This window comes from Procambarus clarkii, chromosome 43 (genome assembly GCF_040958095.1).
Source record: "Procambarus clarkii isolate CNS0578487 chromosome 43, FALCON_Pclarkii_2.0, whole genome shotgun sequence".
In the NCBI taxonomy this organism is placed as follows: Eukaryota; Metazoa; Arthropoda; class Malacostraca; order Decapoda; family Cambaridae; genus Procambarus; species Procambarus clarkii.
Window position 1 is genome coordinate 13,558,102 of NC_091192.1, and position 25,351 is coordinate 13,583,452.

The window sequence follows — 25,351 nt, forward strand, 5'->3', positions numbered from 1 at the left end:
CGCTTATGGTGGCTTGCCCCGCTTATGGTGGCTTGCCCCGCTTATGGTGGCTTGCCCCGCTTATGGTGGCTTGCCCCCGCTTATGGTGGCTTGCCCCCGCTTATGGTGGCTTGCCCCCGCTTATGGTGGCTTGCCCCCGCTTATGGTGGCTTGCCCCGCTTATGGTGGCTTGCCCCGCTTATGGTGGCTTGTCCCCGTATGGTGGCTTGCCCCCGCTTATGGTGGCTTGCCCCGTTTATGGTGGCTTGCCCCGCTTACGGTGGCTTGCCCCGCTTACGGTGGCTTGCCCCGTTTATGGTGGCTTACCCCGCATTCAAGACGAGGCTTACCAAACAGAACTCTCCTAGTAGTGACTGGCGGGAGGTTGAGTCTAGGTCTTAATGACCTGCTATTAGCCTCTCGTAGTCCCGCTAAGCAAGACTCCCCTGACCACCTCTGTACCGCCGGGACCATTTCCTGCCCATTTCGCTCGTCGAGCCGGACCCCCTCCCCTCCCCCTTTCTCACACTCCACCCAGGAGGGGGTCGCCCCCCTTCCCCACCTCCCATGAACAAATCTGGCCGGGCGTTCACCGCGCGTGACAGCAGAGATGGGTCCGTCTGCCTTTGGAACATTATATGTGATATATTGGTGCTCTCCCTTGTTCCACTGATGGTGGCGCCCCCTGACGGCCGCCTGGGGGTCCCCCTGGGGTCCCCTGGAGGGCCCCGTAGGTCGTAAAGAGGACTGGGGGTCATAAATGTGTCGAGAGAGTCTTGCTAGAGGGTGCTATTGGCCAGGCAGCGAGGGTAGGGGGGAGTCATAGAGAGGTCTACAAGATAGTGAAGGGAGGGGTGCAAGTCTTGCTAGAGGGTACTAGTGTGTAGCACTCGGGAATATGGGGGTTATAGGGACGTCGGGATATTTTGTGCTTGGCAGTCTAGTGGGAGGGGTATTTGAGGTTGTGGGGGCGTGGTTGTGGGCCGTGGTTGTGGGCCGTGGTTGTGGGGCCATGGTTGTGGGCCGTTATTATGGGCCGTGGTTGTGGGGCGTGGTTGTGGGGCGTTGTTGTGGGGCGTTGTTGTGGGCCGTGGTTGTGGGCCGTGGTTGTGGGCCGTGGTTGTGGGGCGTTGTTGTGGGGCGTGGTTGTGGGGCGTTGTTGTGGGCCGTGGTTGTGGACCGTGGTTGTGGACCGTGGTTGTGGGGCATGGTTGTGGGGCGTGGTTGTAGGCCATGGTTGTGGGGCGTGGTTGTAGGCCAAGGGTTGGGAGCCGTGGTTGTGGGCCGTGGTTGTGGGGCGTGGTTATGGGGCGTGGTTGTAGGCCAAGGGTTGTGGGCCATGGTTGTGGGCCGTGGTTGTTTGGCGTGGTTGTGGGCCGTGGTTGTTTGGCGTGGTTGTGGGCCGTGGTTGTGGGGCAAGGGTTGTGGGCCGTGGTTGTGGCCCATGGTTGTGGGCCGTGGTTGTGGGCCGTGGTTGTAGGCCAAGGGTTGTGGGCCGTGGTTGTGGGCCGTGGTTGTGGGGCATCGTTGTGGGGCGTGGTTGTGGGGCGTGGTTGTGGGGCGTGGTTGTAGGCCGTGGTTGTGGGGCGTGGTTGTGAGGCAAGGGTTGTGGGCCGTGGTTGTGGGGCGTGGTTGTGGGCCGTGGTTGTGGGGCGTGGTTGTGAGGCAAGGGTTGTGGGCCGTGGTTGTGGGGCGTGGTTGTGGGGCGTGGTTGTGGGCCGTGGTTGTGGGGCGTGGTTGTGAGGCAAGGGTTGTGGGGCGTGGTTGTGGGGCGTGTTTGTGGGGCCGTGGTTGTGGGCCGTGGTTGTAGGCCAAGGGTTGTGGTTGTGGGGCCGTGGTTGTGGGCCGTGGTTGTAGGCCAAGGGTTGTGGGCCGTGGTTGTAGGCCAAGGGTTGTGGGCCGTGGTTGTAGGCCAAGGGTTGTGGGCCGTGGTTGTAGGCCAAGGGTTGTGGGCCGTGGTTGTGGGGCGTGGTTGTAGGCCAAGGGTTGTGGGCCGTGGTTGTGGGCCGTGGTTGTGGGGCGTGGTTGTGAGCCGTGGTTGTGGGGCGTGGTTGTGAGCCGTGGTTGTGGGGTGTGGTTATTGGGCGTGGTTGTAGGCCAAGGGTTGTGGGCCGTGGTTGTGGGCCGTGGTTGTGAGGCCGTGGTTGTGGGCCGTGGTTGTAGGCCAAGGGTTGTGGGCCGTGGTTGTAGGCCAAGGGTTGTGGGCCGTGGTTGTAGGCCAAGGGTTGTGGGCCGTGGTTGTAGGCCAAGGGTTGTGGGCCATGGTTGTAGGCCAAGGGTTGTGGGCCATGGTTGTAGGCCAAGGGTTGTGGGCCGTGGTTGTAGGCCAAGGGTTGTGGGCCGTGGTTGTGGGGCGTGGTTACGGGGCGTGGTTGTAGGCCAAGGGTTGTGGGCCGTGGTTGTGGGGCGTGGTTGTGAGCCGTGGTTGTGGGCCGTGGTTGTGGGCCGTGGTTGTGGGGTGTGGTTATTGGGCGTGGTTGTAGGCCAAGGGTTGTGGGCCGTGGTTGTGGTCCGTGGTTGTGTTGTGGGCCGTGGTTGTGGGGCGTGGTTGTGGGGCGTGGTTGTGGGCCGTGGTTGTGGGCCGTGGTTGTGGGCCGTGGTTGTGGGCCGTGGTCGTAGGCCAAGTGTTGTGGGCCGTGGTTGTGGGCCAAGGGTTGTGGTGGCAGTAGTGGTGGAGCAGAATCAGTGGTCGGGGCAATAGTTATGGGGTGGTCCGTAGTTGTGGTGGGTCGTTTGCTCATTCAGCCTATCCATTGTTCGGAAATTGGCTGGAGGTAGTAGTTGTTTGATCCATTAGCCTGTAGCTGTCACACAAACAAGTGCGAGCCACGTTTGTGCGCTCAATCACACGGTCAATTGAAGTCACATACAATTTTTTTTTTTTTAAATTTTGCCCCGAGGGGCGAGTTTATTGGGCAGCGCCACTCATCTTGTGAGTGAACATACCGCCATAGCAGAATGTACAACACTCCCCAATAGGAAGAAAACCCGCTGGGTTGTTCATCCTGTCACTTGTACCCAGACACAGCTGGGACTTGCTTAACTGTCTCAAGTGAACAGCTCCTCAAACAAGAAGATTAACATTTATCAACCCTTAAAAGCTTACGTTATCTTGCGGGTGCAAAATGGGGAAATCTTTTAAGAACAGTATCAACATTTGACAAATAGTGTTTTCCTAACTCAAACAATGTGGGGTTTATTATTCTACAGTTATTCCTAATGTCTCTCAGGTGTTCACATTCACGTAGTGGTCAAGGCGGTGTCCATCACTCTCACCACAGATTCTGCAACTTCGCTGATCAACTGTTGTTTCCATTCCAAATCTCCATGGATATTTGTATCCAAGACGGATTCTCGCTATTACAGATTCTCTCACTCGTCGTCCTCCTCTTCGGCCATACTGATTGGGATTGCCAGCTGCAACCATGTTGTACCATCGTACAGATTCACTGGTTTGTGCTTCTATCCTCCTTTCCTCAGTTACCTTGTCACGGTGATGTTGCCTGATAATACCTCTAATTTGTAGTTGAGTCTTGGGTATGAAGTATTCAATATGGTCTCCTTCAGCGCCTTCAGCAGCCAGCACATCTGCTCGTTCATTCCCACATATTCCAACATGGGAGGGGATCCACAGAAACTTGATGACTCTTCCCTGATTGGTAAGTACTCTCACAGCTCTCTTGATTTCAGCGACTATTGCAAGATTTTCTGCCTGATTTTTACTTAGGCTTTGCAGTGCTGCTTTTGAATCGGTGCAAATCACTGCACCATTAGTGTTCCGTTCAAGAAACCTTAACGCCATAACAATGGCAGTTAGCTCTGCTTGTGTTGAAGAGGCATAGTTCTCAATACGTGCTTTTTCTTCATTTCTGCGTTGGAAAGTATTATCCTTGATTACCGTGTATGCTGCGTCACATACAAAGTTTCCTTGCGAATGCTCTCACCGAAAGAGATATAATAATAATAATAATAATAATAATAATAATAATGATAATAATATTTACAAGAAGGCACAATGGGTATGTGAAGTTATATACGATTGGTATTTTTACATTCTTGCGAAGTCATTTACACGCATAGCGCCTCGGGCGGTGTGATATATGATGTTGGCTCAATGTGTGGTGCTGGCGTTCTGAGTAATCTTCTGAGTAATAACGCATGCCCTCAGTATACCTTACCAAGGCTATGCACGTATACCTAGCCAATGATATTGTGAGTAACGACAATAATGTATTAATCATCTCACACTAGGAAGGAAGGAACCATCAGGAGAAGCGCCAAGCTATTTTGACTATAATAGCTGGGCGCTTCACTTGGAAGGATTTTTTTTTTTTTTTTTTGAGATATATACAAGAGTTGTTACATTCTTGTACAGCCACTAGTACGCGTAGCGTTTCGGGCAAGTCCTTAATCCTAAGGGTCCCTGGAATACGATCCCCGCCGCGAAGAATCGTTTTTTCATCCAAGTACACATTTTACTGTTGTGTTAAACAGAGGCTACAGTTAAGGAATTGCGCCCAGTAAATCCTCCCCGGCCAGGATACGAACCCATGACTTAGCGCTCGCGGAACGCCAGGCGAGTGTCTTACCACTACACCACGGAGACTGCTTTGGGATAGGACGGATAAAGGAATGGTGCCCAACCACTTGTGGACGGTCAGGGATTGAACGCCAACCTTCATTAAGCGAGACCGTCGCTCTACCGTCAGTCTCAAGTGGCTGGGCCGGACGGTAGAGCGACGGTATCGTATGGAAGGAACGGGAGATTTACCAGCGTGGATCTTCCCTACCAGAGAAGTGTTCCAAAGGTAGTCCGTGTGAACCCTTTAGATTAGTTATGGTAAATGGTGAGCAGTTCCCGTGGTGCAGTGGTTAAGACACTCGCCTGGCGTTTCGCGAGCGCTTTGTCCTGGGTTCGTATCCTGGCCGGGGAGGATTTACTGGCGTCAGTCCTTAACTGTAGCCTCTGTTTAACCCAACAATAAAATGGGTACCTGGTTGTTAAACGATTTGGCGGGTCGTATTCCGGGGAACATAGGATTAAGGACCTGCTCGAAACGCCATGTGTGCTAGTGGCTGTATGTTCTTACAAGAATGTAAGAACTCTTGTATATATATTAATAAATAAAATAAATAAAGTGTGTGTTCCTTGCTCATCCCGCTCGTCGGGGGTCTGACGTGTTCCTTGTTTGTGTTCCAGGTACGCCGGCCAGGCCAGTCACAGATTCATCACCAGTCCTGCTGCGAGGTAAGACCCTTCCCACAGGCCTGGCCATGTCTTAGACATTGTGACATGTGGGGGGGGGGGGGGGGGCGCTGTCTGCCTGGTTTGATGGTGGATCTCAGTGCATACGGATGATGGGTCCGGTCTCTGTCTACACGGATGATTTGTCCGGTCTCTGTCTACACGAATGATGGGTCCGGTCTCTGTCTACACGAATGATGGGTCCGGTCTCTGTCTACACGTATGATGGGTCCGGTCTCTGTCTACACGGATGATGGGTCCGGTCTCTGTCTACACGGATGATGGGCCCGGTCTCTGTCTACACGGATGATGGGTCATGTCTCTGTCTACACGGATGACTGGGCCCGGTCTCTGTCTACACGGATGATGGGCCCGGTGTATATGTAACAAGTTGTATGCAACAAACTATGTGTTGTAATATGTAAAAAGTAGTATGTAACAAATTATGTTATGACAAGTCGAGGACAGGGAGCAGTGAGAGAGACGGAAGCTGAGCACCGGAACACAGTGTGAATTGTTGTAGGAAGTGCTTGTGTCTGTGATACGTCCAACAGCCTGGTTGACCAGTCCAGCAACCGGGAAGCCTGGGCGATGACCGGGCCACGGGGACGCTAAGCCCCGAAACCATCACAAAGTAACCACAGTCATCGTGTTTTGTGACGAGCTGGAAAACAGGGAATGGTAATGTAAATCAATGTTGATAAACATCAGAGGTCGACAGCTGTTCAACACCCTCCCAGCGAGCATTAGAAGTATTGCTGGAACAAAGGTGGATGTATTCAAGAGACACTTGGATAAGTTCTTCCAATAAGTGCCGGACCAACCAAGCTGAAGTGGGTATGTGGGCCTGCTGACCGCTCCAAGCAACAGCCTGTTGGACCAAGCTCTCACAAGTCAAGCCTGGCCTCGGGCCGGGCTTGGGAAGTAGAAGAACTCCCAGAACCCCATCAAGCAGATATCAAGCAGGTAAACCCACACCACAGGTATGCCCCTGTTAAACAGAACAAACAAGGTGCCCTTAATAACCTCGTGTTGAGGGGAGGAAGGGTGAGACGACTGGGGTAGTCCAATGGTAACAAGGGACAGTTAGGCAGGTGTTGGTGGGCAAGACGGTGGGGGTCTGGGAAGGAGAGTCGAGACGGTGTGAAGGGGTGAACGCAGGTCTCAACTTATTGCAACTACCAATTCCTTTACAGAACAGCCTGGATGGCCTGTAGGGTATCCTTAGTTTGGAGGTCGGTTTCAGTTACCAAATAATAAAGAAGTACTGAGATCAACCATTAACTGCCACTCTTTTATTCTCCGAGAATATAGATTCACTAATGAAATAATGCATGAATTAAATTATCAAACTATCTTAATGATATTTACGAAACAAAAGTAGAAACGGCTACCTTGCGATGATTTCAGGGCTCAACGTCCCCGCGGCCCGGTCCTCGACCAGGCTTCCTGCTTGCTGGACTGGTCAACCAGGCTGTTGGACGCGGCTACTCGCAGCCTGACGTATGAATCACAGCCTGGTTGATCGGGTATCCTTTGGAGATGTTTATCCAGTTCTCTCTTGAACACTGTGAGGGGTCGGCCAGTTATGCCCCTTATGTGTAGTGGAAGCGTGTTGAACACTCTCGGGCCTCTGATGTTGATAGTTCTCTCTCAGAGTACCTGTTGCACCTCTGCTCTTCAACGGGGGTATTCTGCACATCCTGCCATGTCTTCTGGTCTCATGTGGTGTTATTTCTGTGTGCAGTGAGTGTTGCAGGAAGTGGCGCAACAGGTGTTGCAGGAGCAAAGAAGGCAAGTGGTTTAAGGGTTGTTACATCTACATGGATGACAGGGAGCCAGTCCACGTGGATGTGGTACGTTTGTGTAGTGCACAATAATGTATGCAATCTGCCCCTCACACTTAAAGTACCACAATAACCACTAACGACTCCAACGTAAAAAATGCGACAGAATTGTGAAATTGTCAACGCCGTAATATTGACGGTTCCTCAGACAAATAATCATCGTCTTCAATAAGTGAGGTGAGCTGCGTGTGTGTGACGGATTTGGGGTTAACAATTACCACATCGAAATTGACACGTGTCAGATCTTGGAAATGAGTTGGCTGAGGTTGCGACAACTGTTGGCCAAACCTCTGACTGCGTTATGCAAGTGTTGCACCGCCAGACAACACAATGTATTTCAACTTGTGCAAGATGTTGCTCAACTTACCCGGATGCAGTCGTGACAAATCCCCGTGTTTCAACAAGCTCCAGATTCTAAGGCAACTGATATACCAACAGTTGGGTTAACCTCCCATGACGCAAGTGTCATGACTCGACTGTTGGAGTCTCCACTCTTTGCTTCCACTCACGGGTACTATACCTTACCTTATAACTGTGTATATAAATGTAAACTATATATAATATTAGTGTGTGAGTGATTGAATAAGGCCTAATGGATTGGATCAATGATTCTAACATTTTGTTGTTTAAGATTCACTACCTGGAACAAAAAGTTCCACGTAGCACGGGCTATGGTGAGCCCGTTGAATGATTCTAACATGTATCTTCTATATTTCTAAGGTTCTTAATAATTTGGATTGCAAAATGTTATCTCCAAAGTTCATATTACACTCTTAATGAATCTGACGCATTCAACTATGATTGACCTTGGCAGCGTCCTCAGGCAGAGGTAATGGGAGTATAACAGAAGGGGCGCAGAAATATATATTCTATATGGGTGTGATGAGAGGTGGTTACCTGGGTAATCTGGTCTAGCATTATCATTCTGTGTTTCTAGATTGTAAATTGACAGTTCTCTCTTGGTCTTGTAGACGGTAGGATGTACCAGATGTATTGATTATTACATGTGGTCTCTTAGTGTGAAGTGCATCTATTATGTCTAATGTCTATTTTCGCTGAATTTGTGTTATTTGTGTGTCTGATATATAAACATCAGAGGTCCGCGGTTGTTCAACATCCTCCCGGCAATATTTCTATTTTTTATATTCGCTGGAACAACCGTGGACATCTTCAAGAGAAAACTAGATTGTTTTCTTGAAGTGCCGGACCAACCGGGCTGTGGTGGGCCTGCGGGCCGCTCCGCGCAACAGCCTGTTGGACCAAGCTCCCACAAGTCAAGCCTGGCCTCGGGACGGGCTGGGGAAGTAGAAGAACTCGAGGAACCCCATCAAGCAGGTATCAAACAGGTGTTGCTGGTCTGAATATTTCACGAGATGGTCTGGTTGTGTAGAAAGGTGATTTATGACTTGTTTGTTCATTGTCATTGGTCTTGCAGGAGATGTAGTCGTTCTGCCTATATAGAGAGGTTGTTGACGCTGACAGTCGCCGAGTGGACCTGTAAAGATGAAATTGTATTTTATTCCTACAAGGCGGTTTGGTATTGGAAAAGTTCATGTGGAAATTGGCGGTGTTCTTACTCTTGTAGTATATGATGATATCTGGTTGATACCTGGTTGATGGGGTTCTGGGAGTTCTTCTACTCCCCAAGCCCGTCCTGAGGCCAGGCTTGACTTGCGAGAGTTTGGTCCACTAGGCTGTTGCTTGCAGCGGCCCACATATCCACAGCCCAGTTGGTCCGGCACTCCTTGAAGAAAACTATCTAGTTTCCTCTTGAAGATGTCCGCGGTTGTTCTGGCAATATTTCTTATGTTCGCTTGGAGGATGTTGAACAACCGTGAACCTCTGATGTTTGTATAGTGTTCTCTGATTGTGCCTATGGCACCTCTGCTCTTCACTGGTTATATTCTGCATTTTCTTCCATATCGTTCACTCCAGTACGTTGTTATTTTACTGTGTAGATTTGGTACTTGGCCCTCCAGTATCTTCCACGTGTATATTATTTGATATTTCTCGTCTTCTTTCTAGTGAGTACATTTGAAGAGCTTTGAGACGATCCCAATAATTTAGGTGCTTTATCGCGTCTATGAGTGCCGTATATGTTCTCTGTAAGTTCTCATTATCCATCCTATCATTTTTCTGGCTGACGCAATATTTGCTTGGTTATGCTCCCTAAACGTTAGGTCGTCAGACATCATTATTCCCAAATACTTTACATGCTGTTTTCCTACTATGGGAACATTTGATTGTGTTTTGTACCCTGTATTATGTTTAAGGTCCTCATTTTTACCGTACCTGAGTACCTGGAATTTATCATTGTTAAACATCATATTATTTTCTGTTGCCCAATCGAAAACTTTATTAATATCTGCTTGAAGTTTTTCAATGTCTTCAACCGAGGTAATTTTCGTACTGAAGACATTGAAAAACTTCAAGCAGATATTAAGCTCACGGATGAGATGTGTCTTCTGTTCAGTGTTGATTCGGGGTCACGTATCTGTTCATTATGTTTTTCAGGACTCTTTCCCTCTGTCTTGTGACCCATTGATATCGTTTGCATACTGCAATAACTATATGAGTCACAATAACGTGGCTGAAATATGTTGACCAGACCACACACTAGAAAGAGAAGGGACGACGACGTTTCGGTCCGTCCTGGACCATTCTCAGGTCGATTGTGTCACAATCGACCTGAGAATGGTCCAGAACGGATCGAAATGTCGTCGTGCCTTCATTTTCTAGTGTGTGGTCTGGTCAACACAGTTATTGCAGTAGTTTTACACATGGGGACAGTATCTGTGAGTTCTTCATTAGGGGTGAGCTGGTGGTTCACCTGCTGATGACGTCGTCAACATGTGTATTAACGTATCCATCGTTTACGAGGAAGTGCCTCATTCTACTGAGCAACTAACCAACCTGCTACCAACTACAGCTGCGCAAGAGAGCACGGTTGACAATACATAGCTTGTACCTTTCTGGGCACACTCTACTAGCATTAAGGGGCATTACGGTGTTGATTCCCTGAGGTGTGGTAACAGCCATTCCCTTCAAAGACTGTTACCTTGAAGGCAAGGAGTTAATTAGAAGGGATTAGCGATACCTAATGAACAGACGGGATAAATCCGAATGACAGGATAAAAATTATTCATGTTGTAGAGGAGCTGCTGTCGACCGTCATGTTGGGAGGGCAGGAGCTGCTGTCGACCGTCATGTTGGGAGGGCAGGAGCTGCTGTCGACCGTCATGTTGGGAGGGCAGGAGCTGCGGACGACCGTCATGTTGGGAGGGCAGGAGCTGCTGTCGACCGTCATGTTGGGAGGGCAGGAGCTGCTGTCGACCGTCATGTTGGGAGGGCAGGAGTTGCTGTCGACCGTCATGTTGGGAGGGCAGGAGCTGCTGTCGACCGTCATGTTGGGAGGGCAGGAGCTGCTGTCGACAGTCATGTTGGGAGGGCAGGAGCTGCTGTCGACCGTCATGTTGGGAGGGCAGGAGCTGCTGTCGACCGTCATGTTGGGAGGAGCAGCTACCGTTCTGTCATGATGGTAACTGGGAGCTCGTCCTCCCTGCATGACAGTCGTGGCTTCTTCTCCTATAGCTTCATGTGGACTCTAGTGTGCAGCTCTGGAACCAATCCCTCTAATATCCTCCAAGTGTAAAGTATTGTGTATCTCTCGTCTAAGCTCTTGAGAATACAGTTTTAAATATTTAAGCGGTCCCAGTAATTTAGATGATTTATTGCATGGATTTGGTCAGTAAAAGACTTTTACACAGCTAATTTATGAATGACACCTGAAACCCCCAGATAATATAATTAATATTAGCATGAAAGCCGAGGGATTTAAAAGAGAAATTGACAACATGTCCATGCGCTCAGTCCCTGGTCCTGACCCCTGGAATTAACGTTACCACCAGATTTGTTAATTTCAGGTGGCGCAAGGTGATGAGCGGGGCAGGGTTTGTGAGGTTCTCTCAACAGTCGGTCGGTTGGAGGGAGTCGGTCGGCCGAGCGGACAGCACGCTGGACTTGTGATCCTGTGGTCCTGGGTTCGATCCCAGGCGCCGGCGAGAAACAATGGGCAGAGTTTCTTTCACCCTATGCCCCTGTTACCTAGCAGTAAAATAGGTACCTGGGTGTTAGTCAGCTGTCACGGGCTGCTTCCTGGGGGTGGAGGCCTGGTCGAGGACCGGGCCGCGGGGACACTAAAAAGCCCCGAAATCATCTCAAGATAACCTCAAGATAACAGCAGTACTCTATTATATTTTCATAAATGGATCCTGGTTCGCTTCGTAGTTAAATACATAATTTCGGCTTCCATTTTTACACATAAGGGGCATAACTGGCCGACCCCTCACAGTGTTCAAGAGAGAACTGGATAAGCACCTCCAAAGGATACCTGATCAACCAGGCTGTGACTCGTACGTCAGGCTGCGAGCAGCCGCGTCCAACAGCTTGGTTGATCAGTCCGGCAACCAGGAGGCCTGGTCGACGACCGGGCCGCGGGGACGCTAAGCCCCGGAAGCACCTCAAGGTAACAAGGTAACCTCAAGGTAAGGTAGCCATGGGCATCGATCGAGTCTGCGTCTATGTCGCTGTACAAGTTGGTGAGTTTAGTTGGTGTCTGTAGAGTTCAGTTCGGTACTTTGTTGCAATTATTTTTTATTGTCTGACTGGGCATGTTGTGCCTGTTCTTGTGTAACGTGGCCGCTTCCCGCCGCTGGTTGGAGCGCTCGCCGCCCGTTCCGTTCATGTGTACGTTTATCCTCACATGTGTTCAATGCACAAGTTGTTGAAACTCCGTCGGTTAATGTGTTAAAATCTCCACACTTATCCTGGTCTCGCCAGCCCGTGCACTCACCAGGCGGTGCCTTTAATACATTCCCCACTCACCATCACCTGTTGTGGGAAGGGGGAATGATAGTAGTGTAAGTGTGGGAGAGGTGTGTGATAGGGAAGGAGAGTGGTTGAAGGAACAGGAAAGTGAGCGGCAGAGGAACGAGGAGAGGGAATAATGAGAGAAGATAGGGACTAAAGGAAGGGAGAGAATGGATAGAGGGAGAGAAGAAAACAGGCAGAAGGAATAGTGGTGGATAAGGGAACAGAAAGGGATAGAGGCAGACAGAGACACACACAAGTCCCTTGCACGCTGATGACTTGTCAAAGAAGATACACTCGCATACGAAGGTGAAATTGGTTAATGTTGGGTATACTTTCGGGGCCGTGACCCCCCCCCCCCAAGCCTGGCGGGGCTGTGACCCCCCCCCAAGCCTGGCGGGGCTGTGACCCCCCCCCCAGCCTGGCGGGGCTGTGACCCCCCCCCCCCAGCCTGGCGGGGCTGTGACCCCCCCCCCCCCCCCAGCCTGGCGATGTAACGGGGGACGGGGTAATGTCTCCACTTCGTTCACTACCCTGCCCTTAGTTAACTTATCTCAAAGATCCCAGAGCTCTACCCTCAGCACACTCCTCGTGATCTTAGGCGATTGACCGCCTTAGATAGAGAAATTGACAATATGCCTATGCACTCAGCTCCTGGGCCTGACTCATGGAATTCAATATTCATAAAGAAATGTAAAGTACCAGTAGCGAGAGCACTCAGCGTAATATGGAGAAAGAGCCTGGATACAGGGGAGATACCAGCAGCACTTAAATCTGCAGATATAGCTCCGTTGCACAAGGGGGGGGGAGTAAAGCCTTGGCAAAAAATTATAGGCCAGTTGCACTAACATCACACATAATAAAAGTGTTTGAAAGAGTGATTACGAATCAAATTTCTAGTTTTATGGAAAACAGTGAATTGCACAATCCAGGACAACATGGATTTAGAGCGGGAAGATCCTGTCTGTCACAGTTACTCAACCACTATGACACAATCACAGAAGCCCTAGAAGAAAAGCAAAACGCAGATGTTGTATACACAGACTTTGCAAAGGCGTTCGACAAATGTGACCACGGGGTGATAGCTCACAAAATGAGGTCAATGGGAATAACTGGAAAAGTAGGACGCTGGATACTCAATTTCCTGTCGAACAGAACACAAAGAGTAACAGTCAATTAGATAAAATCGAGTCCAAGCGATGTTAAAAGCTCTGTACCTCAACGTACAGTCCTTGCACCGCTACTGTTCCTTATTCTCATATCAGATATAGACAAAAATACACGTCACAGCTTCGTGTCGTCCTTTGCATATGACACAAAAATCAGCATGAAAATGACCTCTGCTGAAGACATTGAAAAACTACAAGCAGATGTCAACAAAGTTTTCGATTGGGCAGCAGAAAATAACATGATATTTAACAGTGATAAATTTCAGGTACTCAGGTACGGCAAAAATGGGGATCTGAAACATAATACAGGGTACAAAACACAATCGAATCTTCCCATAGTAGAAAAACAGCATGTCAAGGATTTGGGAATAATGATGTCCGACGATCTAACGTTTAGGGAGCATAACCAAGCAAATATCGCGTCAGCCAGGAAAATGATAGGATGGATTACGAGAACGTTCAAATCCAGGGATCCCATCACAATGGTTGTACTCTTCAAGTCACTTGTGTTGTCCCGTCTCGAGTACTGCTCAGTACTCACTTCCTCCTTCAGAGCAGGAGAGATTGCTGATATAGAGGGAATACAGAGAACATATACGGCACGCATAGACGAGATAAAGCACCTAAATTATTGGGATCGTCTCAAAGCTCTCCAAATGTACTCTCTAGAAAGGAGACGAGAGAGATACCAAATAATATACACATGGAAAATACCGGAGGGTCAGGTCCCAAATCTACACAGTAAAATAACAACGTACTGGAGTGAACGATATGGAAGAAAATGCAAGATTGAACCAGTGAAGAGCAGAGGTGCCATAGGCACAATCAGAGAACACTGTATAAACATCAGAGGTCCGCGGTTGTTCAACGTCCTCCCAGCGACTATAAGAAATATTGTCGGAACAACCATGGACATCTTCAAGAGAAAACTGGACGGTTTTCTAAGAGAAGTTCCGGATCAGCCGGGTTGTGGTGGGTATGTGGCCCTGCGGGCCGCTCCAAGCAACAGCCTGGTGGACCAAACTCTCACAAGTCGAGCCTGGCCTCGGGCCGGGCTTGGGGAGTAGAAGAACTCCCAGAACCCCATCAACCAGGTATCAACCAGATGCTACACACACGAGAGCTGGACTGTACCTCCCTAGGAAAACTCAGGGATCTTCTCTTGCTGCCACCACCAAACCTACATGATCGTGACGATTAATTAATCGTGGTTTGGATCAATTAATTAACCATTAATTCCTTGGAGGTGGTTAATCCCCAATTAATTGAAAAGGGAGGTATGACGTTACGTTAAGTGTGAAAATTAAATTGAAAACAAGGGAATATATCCGATCTAAAGATAGACTAGGCTTGCTTGCAATATAGGTACTGACTCGTTCAACAAAACCCAGTTCTTAGGTTCCGCGGCAAGGACAATCATGTATATTATGGGCAAACTCAAAAACACCATAAATAGTAAACAAGTTTTATTATTCAAGACTATAATAAAATGGAAACAAAAAGAAACCCTCCCTGTCTTTTTACACTCCCTAACTGAAATATTCCTAAGAGGGAAATGATTACCAACTGTACCAACTCTGCAGCACTTTACCGTAATCTTCTAAGTCCAGCCGGGTGTTCGCCTGGTCTTTGGGAGGTGATGTCTTCTCCCAGTTTTTGCTCAAACCACACTGCCCGGCCTGCCCTGTGTTCCACACTGAGGCTAGCAAATATTACTCCGTCAGCTCTGGCTATTAAAATTACCAACCAAGGTTAAATTGAGCAAGCTAATCTTATTTACTGGCCAACCCGGATGGTTGCATTCCTACTGAAACTGATGGTAATTCTACAGGTATCTTGGAGCAGGTTATTTCCAGTTACAATATTGAATAGTGACCTGTATTTATAATTTATGAATTAACAATATGGGAGGCTGTAGTCAGCCACGTGAACTTGACCCAGGGCAGGTTAGGTACTAAACAAGATTTGCCACAGCTTGATTTGCCAGAACTAGCTTGTCAGAGGCTACGCCTGGCAAGCTAGTTCCTTCTCTAACTAACTGACGTCGCTGTCTCTTTGATAGCTAACGAGCCTTGATCTTTATTCTAAATTCATGTTAACCTAACCTAAGTCCTTAAACCAGATTGGTTATTTCCACAATTATTGTAATTGAATTATTCATCACTGTTGAATTAATGCAAGGGAGACAGCCATTTTGTCTTGTAACCACGCTAATCCCATAATCTCTGGCAAGTGACCTTTTTCCAACTAGTCAGGTACAACTCCTCTCTCATTACAAGTTTGTTAAACCACGTGGTACAATTTAACCCCTATGATCTGAGATCTATCATTTTTTAAACCAAGCTTAGCTCGTTATAGCGAGGCTGTGACCCCCCAGCCTCGTCTAGCAGGTGTTAACTACACATGCTGGACATGTGTGTCCTGCAGGTGTTGACCACACATGCTGGACGTGTATGTCCTGCAGGTGTTGACCACACATCAGTAATAAGTGGAGTACCACAAGGATCGGTGCTGGGACCAATTCTATTTCTTGTATATGAAATTGAAATTGAAATAAGTTTATTGAGGTAAAATACTCACAAAGGGATGAGGTAGCTCAAGCTATTCTCACCCCATTCAGTACATCGTGTTAATACATACATAGACACACATCACAAATAAGCATATTACCAAACATTCTGAGAGATAAACATATACATTTCCTCCTTCACAAGTAGTATGTTATCAGACGTACACACAAATACTTTTATGACCTAGGTATACTGTATAGACAATTTGCAAGACACATGCAGATAATTCAACAAAATATTACAATCTTGATGCAAAATTCTTATATCTCTCAAGAATATCATCAACCTTTCCTTTGTGACACATCCAGGCTATTTGTTCAGGAACAGTCCTTATCTCAGTGTTTCTATATACATTAATCAACGGACAATCAAGAACATAATGGGCAAGGGTGTGAGACCTTAACATACCACATAGTTTACACTTCGTGTCATTACCATGAACATCTATCCCATATTCCCAGTAATATTTGTACCCAAGCCTGAGCCGCATGTACACAGAGTCACTCTAAGCATTTCTCCTTTTACCATAAGTGAAATGGGTGTTTTGACTCACATACATGTAGTGTTGCATGGTTTGACTTCTCTTGTATATGTTAACGACATGTTTACAGGCGTAGAGTCCTACATGTCGATGTTTGCGGATGACGCAAAGTTGATGAGAAGAGTTGTGACAGATGAGGATTACAAGATCCTCCAAGAGGACCTGAACAGGTTGCATAGATGGTCAGAGAAATGGCTACTGAAATTCAACACGAGCAAATGTAAAGTTATGGAAATGGGACTAGGAGATAGGAGACCAAAGGGACAGTACACAATGAAGGGGAACAGCCTACCTGTGACGACGCGTGAAAGAGACCTGGGGGTGGACGTAACACCTAATCTATCTCCTGAGGCACATATAAATAGGATAACGACATCAGCGTACTCTACACTGGCAAAAGTTAGAACATCATTCAGAAACCTAAGTAAGGAGGCATTTAGGGCGCTTTACACTGACTACATGAGGCCAGTCTTAGAGTATGCCGCCTCATCATGGAGTCCCCATCTTAAGAAGCATATAATGAAACTGGAAAAGGTTCAGAGGTTTGCAACGAGACTCGTCCCAGAGCTACGAGGGATGGGGTATGAGGAGCGCCTGAGGGAACTGTGCCTTACGACACTAGAAAGAAGAAGGGAGAGGGGGGACATGATAGGAACGTATAAAATACTCAGAAGGATTGACAGAGTGGACATAGACGAAATGTTCACACGGAATAGTAACAGAACGAGGGGACATGGATGGAAGCTTGAAACTCAGATGAGTCACAGAGATGTTAGGAAGTTTTCTTTTAGAGTGAGAGTAGTGGGAAAATGGAATGCACTTCAGGAGCAGGTTGTGGAAGCAAATACTATTCATAATTTTAAAACCAGGTATGATAGGGAAATGGGACAGGAGCCATTGCTGTAAACAACCGATGCTCGAAAGGCGGGATCCAAGAGTCAATGCTCGATCCTGCAGACACCACTAGGTGAGTACAACTAGGTGAGTACATGCTGCACGTGTGTGTCCTGCAGGTGTTGACCACACATGCTGCACGTGTGTGTCCTGCAGGTGTTGACCACACATGCTGCACGTGTGTGTCCTGCAGGTGTTGACCACACATGCTGCACGTGTGTGTCCTGCAGGTGTTGACCACACATGCTGCACGTGTGTGTCCTGCAGGTGTTGACCACACATGCTGCACGTGTGTGTCCTGCAGGTGTTGACCACACATGCTGCACGTGTGTGTCCTGCAGGTGTTGACCACACATGCTGCACGTGTGTGTCCTGCAGGTGTTGACCACACATGCTGCACGTGTGTGTCCTGCAGGTGTTGACCACACATGCTGCACGTGTGTGTCCTGCAGGTGTTGACCACACATGCTGCACGTGTGTGTCCTGCAGGTGTTGACCACACATGCTGCACGTGTGTGTCCTGCAGGTGTTTACCACACTCCCGGAACTAATTAACAACTGAGGCACATATTAACCAGACGAGGAAAAAATATGAAAATTGTCCTTGAGGAAGACCTTGGGGCGCGAGTCGAGGGTGACCCCCGAGGGCCAGAAATAGGGTCAAGACCGACGCAGAAGAACGTCCTGCCTCGGCCAAGACACCGTCGTCTTCCCCAGTGACCGGGAAGTAGAGGCTTACTGGTTCGTGTTCTCCGGGAGCTGGGGGGATAAAGTTGGTCCACTGTACAGGAAATGTTGGGTTGTTAAACTCCACCTTCTCAAGTGTGTGGGTACACATCGCTGGGATTGTGACCGGGTACGTGGGTAACACGCTGGGGAATGCCTCTGATGCCCACCTATAAAACATGTATAAAGGAGAGGTGAACAGAGGGACGTCGTTTCGACTCGAGCTACAATCGCGGGGTTTTCATGATTGTATTCGAACACATTGTTCGTTAGTTGCTAGTGTTTGGTTGCAAGCTCGCGGCGGCGCCTGGCTCACTTTACTAGATATCTACGACAAAATATTACCTTGTGAAAATATTTTTGCGTCAAGGTATGAGATAATCAGAATAAATAGCTTTTTTGATCATATCGAAGGGTAGTTGATCAACCGGGCTGTGATTTGTTCGTTCGCTTGCAAGCCGAGGATCAACCAGGGGACCAGATTCACGAAGTAGTTATGCAATTACTTACGAACGTGTACATCTTTCCTCAATCTTTGACGGCTTTAGTTACATTTAGTAAACAGTTTACAAGCATGAAAACTTCCCAATCAACTGTTGTTATTGTTATAAACAGCCTCCTGGTGCTTCGAAGCTCATTAACTGTTTAATAATTGTAAACAAAGCCGCCAAAGATTGTGAAAAGATGTACAGGTTCGTAAGTGCTTGCGTAACTGCTTCGTGGATCTGGCCCCCAGGCCGTCTGGCCAGAGACCGGACAACAGAAATATCAGTCCTCGGAATTGCAAGCTGTTACGCTGCACCAACTCCGTGCAAGTCTGGCCACACAGATTATTGGTCTGTTTAATGAGATCATTCATATTTTTCATTAGATGTGAACATTATTTAAAGCTGTTACACTCCTGTTAGATTGCAGTCTCCGTGGTGTAGTGGTAAGACACTCGCCTGGCGTTCCGCGAGCGCTATGTCATGGGTTCGTATCCTGGCCGGGGAGGATTTACTGGGCGCAATTCCTTAACTGTAGCCTCTGTTTAACGCAACAGTAAAATGTGTACTTGGATGAAAAAACGATTCTTCGCGGCAGGGGATCGTATTCCAGGGACCGTAGGATTAAGGACTTGCCCGAAACGCTACGCGTACTAGTGGCTGTACAAGAATGTAACAACTCTTGTATATATCTCAAAAAAAAAAAAAAAAAAAAAAAAAGATACAGAATGTACCTGGGATTAACCGCCAGTGTTCCAGAGGCTTCATCTAGTCGGGTGAGAGAACGCATGCGAGTCCGCCCAGGAATGAATCATTGTAAATGGAATGATGTCCTTGAGAATGATGTCCTTGAGAATGATGTCTTTGAGAATGATGTCCTTGAGAATGATGTCCTTGAGAATGATGTCTTTGAGAATGATGTCCTTGAGAATGATGTCCTTGAGAATGATGTCCTTGAGAATGATGTCCTTGAGAATGATGTCCTTGAGAATGATGTCCTTGAGAATGATGTCCTTGAGAATGATGTCCTTGAGAATGATGTCCTTGAGAATGATGTTCTTGAGAATGATGTCCTTGAGAATGATGTCCTTGAGAATGATGTCTTTGAGAATGATGTCTTTGAGAATGATGTCTTTGAGAATGATGTCTTTGAGAATGATGTCCTTGAGAATGATGTCCTTGAGAATGATGTCCTTGAGAATGATGTCCTTGAGAATGATGTCCTTGAGAATGATGTTCTTGAGAATGATGTCCTTGAGAATGATGTCCTTGAGAATGATGTCCTTGAGAATGATGTCCTTGAGAATGGGACAGGCATCACCAGGCTGCAGACATGACTGAGCGCCTTGTGTTGTAGTTTCCACCTTGAGGTTACCTACAAGAGTTGGGCCAAGTGGGGAACCTTGACAACATTGGCCTCTCACAGGAGGCCACCGACTTCGCTCCGGTTGTGAAGGTTGTGATGTATATATCGAGCAGTCCAGCCAGTGCGGGGTCGAGGCTCGGAGATAGATAGAGGGAGGGAGATAGATAGGTCTTCTCCCTCCCCCCGCCTCTCCCTCCCTCTCTCTCGCGTCTCTCCCTCCCTCACCTCCCCCGCATATCTTGACGTGGCAGGTGTTGCCACAGTGATGGAGACCGTCACGCTGACCTGCTGCTGGCGCCTGGCCACCCTCCTCCTCCTCCTCCTCCTCCTCCTCCTCCTCCTCCTCCTTTTCCACCTCCTCTTCCCTCTCTTTTACCTCATCCTCCAACTCATTTTCTTCTCATTCTTCACCTCCAATTTCTTGTCATATTACCTATTCACACTATTTGAAACACGGTGTGCACTCTTGAATATGCACGCACAAGAGCACGCATGCATGCACAAGAGCACGCGTGCACGCACAAGAGCACGCATGCATGCACAAGAGCACGCATGTACGCACAAGAGCACGCACGCATAACAACATGCATACACGCACAATGACACGCAGAAGAGCACGCACGCATGCACTCACAAGAGCACGCACGCACTCACAAGAGCACGCACGCATGCACTCACAAGATAAATGTGACCATGGAGTGATAGCACACAAAATGAAGTCCATAGGAATAACCGGTAAAGAAGGACGCTGGATACTCAGTTTTCTGTCAAACAGGACTCAGCGAGTAACGGTCAACCATATAAAATAGTCCAAGTGCAGTTAAAAGCTCTGTACCTCAGGGTACAGTCCTTGCACCACTGCTTTCCCTTATTCTCATATCTGATATAGACAAAAATACAAGTCACAGCTTCGTGTCATCCTTAGCAGATGACACAAAAATCAGCATGAAAATTACCTATGCTGAAGACATTGAAAAACTTCAAGCTGATATTAATAAAGTTTTCGACTGGGCAACAAGAAAATAACATGATGTTTAACAGTGATGAATTCCAGGTACTCAGGTACGGTAAAAATGAGGACCTTAAACATAATACAGGGTATAAAACACAATCAAATCTGCCCATAATAGGAAAACAGCATGTCAAGGATTTGGGAATAATAATGTCCGACGACCTAACGTTTAGGGAACATAACCAAGCAAATATTGCGTCAGCCAGAAAAATGATAGGATGGATTACGAGAACTTTCAGATCCAGGGATCCCGTCACAATGGTTGTACTCTTCAAGTCACTTGCGTTGTCCCGTCTTGAGTACTGCTCAGTACTCACTTCCCCATTCAGAGCAGGAGAGAATTTTGAAATAGAGGGAATACAGAGAACATAGACGCGATAAAGCACCTAAATTATTGGGATCGTCTCAAAGCCCTGCAAATGTACTCACTAGAAAGAAGACGAGAGAGATATCAAATAATATACATGTGGAAGATACTGGAGGGCCAAGTACCAAATTTACACTGTAAAATAACAACATACTGGAGTGAACGATATGGAAGAAAATGCAGAATAGAACCAGTGAAGAGCAGGGGTGCCATAGGCACAATCAGAGAACACTGTATAAACATCAGAGGTCCGCGGTTGTTCAACACCCTTCCAGCGAGCATAAAAAATATTGCCGGAACAACAGTGGACATCTTCAAGAGGAAACTAGATTGTTTCCTCCAAGGATTTGATTGTTGCCGCCGAAGGCGGCTAGTTTATTGTGCATCCCATACTCATCCTGTGAGCGGTAACGCAAAAGCATTACATAGGGCACAAAAGGTCTTTATCAGACCTCATCTTAGATTATTACATAAACAATTTCTTCAATCCTTCACACCTTATAGATACAATGTCAGCTAGTTACAGAGAAAGTGCTATTACAAGAGCTACATATTTACAGTAAGTCATCATACATTAATGGTAGGTCTTATCGCTAATACATAATAGTTTGGCCAATGGGGATATTACAGAGTCATAGGGGAGCTTCTGTTTATTATTAGTCCTCACAATACACTACTTGTTTCTGAATCTCATATGTCGTTCATCTACTGGAAGCAAAATGTGGGTACAGTGCAAGGATTTCAGGTAATTTATCCATGGTAATAAGATAGGTTGCCATATCATACAGAGTGAGCTTAGATTTATCTCTAAAAGGCTCAATTTTACAACAATCCAAGATATAGTGTTCGAGTGTGTGTCCCTGCCTATGTCCACACACTTTACATTTTACTTCATCTTGATCCCTATACAAGCCGAACTGCCAGATACACTTATAGCCAAGTCTTATACGAGCTGTGACAACATCTGTTAGTCTACTGACTTTGTTACTTGCCCCATACACATGTTTTACTTCACACATTTCATTGTGATGAACGATGGACCTGCTAGTTCCAGTTTGCATTGTTCTACTTTCTTCAAATCCATCCAGGAGTTCTCGTCTAATGACACTTTTAAGGGACCTATTTGATAACTCAAGATTCCGTTCAATACTGTCTTTATTTACTGCAGCCTTAGCAAGGGAGTCAACTTTGTCATGTTCCTGCATGCCAATGTGAGAAGGAATCCACAACATTTTTAAATTTACCCTCTTGCTAAGTATTCTTATATATCTATGTCTAGCTTCCAAGACAAGCACGTTATTACTTGATTGCAAACTGTTTATTGCTCGTAGTGAGGATAGGGAGTCAGAAATAATTAAGCTGTCTACTTCAGTGTTGTCAATAATTTCGAGTGCTACCAGTATCGCTACCAACTCGGCTTGCATTGTGGACGCCCAGTTACTAATTCGGATATTTCTTTGAATTTTGCTGCCATCGGGCTGATGAGCAATAACAGCACTTCCTGCCCTCCCTGTAGCTGTATTGAGTGATCCGTCAGTGTATATGGTCTATGCAATGTTGTTTTCAGCTTGTATATTGAGGAGTGCCGGACCATCCGGGCTGTGGTGGATATGTGGGCCTGCGGGCCGCTCCAAGCAACAGCCTGGTAGACCAAACTCTCACAAGTCAAGCCTGGCCTCGGGCCGGGCTTGGGGAGTAGAAGAACTCCCAGAACCCCATCAACCAGGTATCAACCAACCAGGTAAGAGTACGCATACATGGACAAGAGTTAGCATACACGAGCACGCACGCAGAAGAGCTCGCACGCATACATACAAGCACAAGAGCACGCCTGTATGCACGCCTGTATGGGGGCCTCGTAGCCTGGTGGATAGCGCGCAGGACTTGTAATTCTGTGGCGCGGGTTCGATTCCCGCACGAGGCGAGGGCTGCTTCCTGGGGGTGGAGGCCTGGTCGAGGACCGGGCCGCGGGGACACTAAAGCCCCGAAATCATCTCAAGATAACCTCAAGAATCTCAAGATAACGCACAAGAGCTCGCATGTATGCACGCACAAGAGCTCGTATGTATGCACGCACAAGAGCTCGCATGTATGCACGCACAAGAGCACAAAAATACTGGTCACAGCTTCACGTCAAGCTTTGCAGATAAAACAAATCAGCATGGAACTTGCCTCTGTAGAAGACACTGAAAAGCTACAAGCAGATAAAGTATTCGATTGGACAACTGAAAATAACATAATGATTAACGGTGATAAGTTACAGGTACTGAGGTATGGCGGAAACGAGGCATTTAACGAAACACAGCGTACAGGACACAATCATAGAAAGAAAGCAACATGTAAAAGATCTAGCAATTATAATGTCTGACGAACTTGACATTTAGTGAACATAACCGAGCAAATATATCGGCGGCCAGGAAAATGTTAGGATGAATTATGAGAACGTTCAAATCCAGAGACCCCACAGCAATGCTAATACTATTTAAATCACTGGTGCTGTCCCGTCTTGAGTATTGCTCGGTACTCACTTACCCTCTCAGAGCGGGAGAGATCTCTGAATTAGAGGGAATACAGAAAACATATACTTCGCGCATAGACACGATAAAACATCTAAATTATTGGTACCGTCTCAAAGCTCTCAAGATGTACTCTCGGGAAGGAGACGAGAAAGGTATCAAATAATATATACATGGAACATACTGGAGGGCCAGGTCCAAAATTTGCACAGTAGAACAACAACATACTGGAACGAAAGATACGGATGGAAATTCAGAATTAGAACCAGTGAGGAGTAGAGGTGCCATAGGCACAATCAGAGAACACTGAACATCAGAGGTCCACAGCTGTTCAACACCCTCCCAGCAAGCATTAGAAACATTGCTGGAACAAAGGTGAATATATTCAAGAGGCACTTGGACAGGATCTTGCAAGAAGTGCCGGACCAACCAGGCTGTAGTGGATATGTGGGTCTGCGGGCTGCTAGAGCAACAGCCTGTTGAACCAAGTTATCACTATTCGTGCCTGACCTCAGGCTTGGCTCGGGGAGTAGAAGAATTCCCGAAACACACTCCAGGTACGCTCCAGGTATAACACCGTGCTCACAGTTGTCGAAAGCTTTTGCAAAATCTGTGAATATTACATCTGCAATTTATCTCTTTCATGGCACCTAAACTGAGGCTGGGTGCCTTAGTAGAGGTGCTACGTGCCAACTTGGTCCAACAGGGTGTTGCTTGGAACGACCCGTAGGTCCAGGAGAACATTTCCACTACAGTGACATCCTCAGCCCGGCGGCGGCGGGGCGGCGACACAGGTGGTACTCGTAGAGGAGTATATTAAGAGGTGTAATGTGGTGAGTGTAGTGAAATATGGTGTCGCAGGTGACACCATATTCCCACCCTTCCCTCCTCCTTCTCCTCCTCTTCCTGGGAGGGAAGGTAGGAAGGAGGGAGGCAGAGTAAGGCAGGAATAGAGGGAAGGAAAAGCGAGGCAGGTAGGGAAGTAGAGGTAGAGCGGGGTAACTTGTCTATTTTTACATAATCTGTACCAATTGTGTAGCTTTTCAGTGATTCATACGTCACGCTGCGAGCAGCCGCGTCCAACTGCCTGGTGGACCAAACGACCAACCGGGAGGCCTGGTCGGAGACCGGGCCTCGGGGCCATTGATCCCCGGAACCTCCACAAGGTAGCCACAAAGTAGCTAGGAATTAGTTTTTGTATCCATTGTTCAAATAGGGTAATTACCAACAGTTAATTGGTTGGGACACCTTTTCTTCACGTCCTTGTCCTCGTATCCCATGTCCTTGTCCTCGTATCCCATGTCCTTGTCCTCGTATCCCAGGTCTTTGTCCTCGTATCCCAGGTCCTTGTCCTCGTATCCCAGGTCTTTGTCCTCGTATCCCAGGTCCTTGTCCTCGTATCCCAGGTCCTTGTCCTCGTATCCCAGGTCCTTGTCCTCGTATCCCAGGTCCTTGTCCTCGTATCCCAGGTCCTTGTCCTCGTATCCCAGGTCCTTGTCCTCGTATCCCAGGTCCTTGTCCTCGTATCCCAGGTCCTTGTCCTCGTATCCCAGGTCCTTGTCCTCGTATCTCAGGTCCTTGTCCTCGTATCCCAGGTCCTTGTCCTCGTATCCCAGGTCATTGTATCCCTTCCAAGTGCGGTAGAGATGTAACGGCTAAGCTTTTTTCTCCTGGTACCCATTTGGCAGCTTGAGGTTGGTTCAGGTGTAGGCGCCACATCACCTCCCAACTTGGCGCTCATCAATCCTGGCCACGGTTAATGACG

At 47.7% G+C, this 25,351-nt stretch overlaps 2 protein-coding genes across 2 annotated transcripts; both read right to left on the bottom strand.

Annotated features, from left to right (window-relative positions):
* Positions 1-884: 884 nt before the first annotated feature.
* On the bottom strand, positions 885-2,720 carry LOC138373637 (uncharacterized). Its single transcript, XM_069339974.1, has one exon. The coding sequence runs from the start codon at positions 2,718-2,720 to the stop codon at positions 885-887; it is 1,836 nt and encodes a 611-aa protein (XP_069196075.1).
* Positions 2,721-10,213: 7,493 nt separating this feature from the next.
* LOC123756014 (uncharacterized) lies at positions 10,214-10,576 on the bottom strand. The gene has a single exon (XM_045739028.2). The coding sequence runs from the start codon at positions 10,574-10,576 to the stop codon at positions 10,214-10,216; it is 363 nt and encodes a 120-aa protein (XP_045594984.2).
* Positions 10,577-25,351: the final 14,775 nt, after the last annotated feature.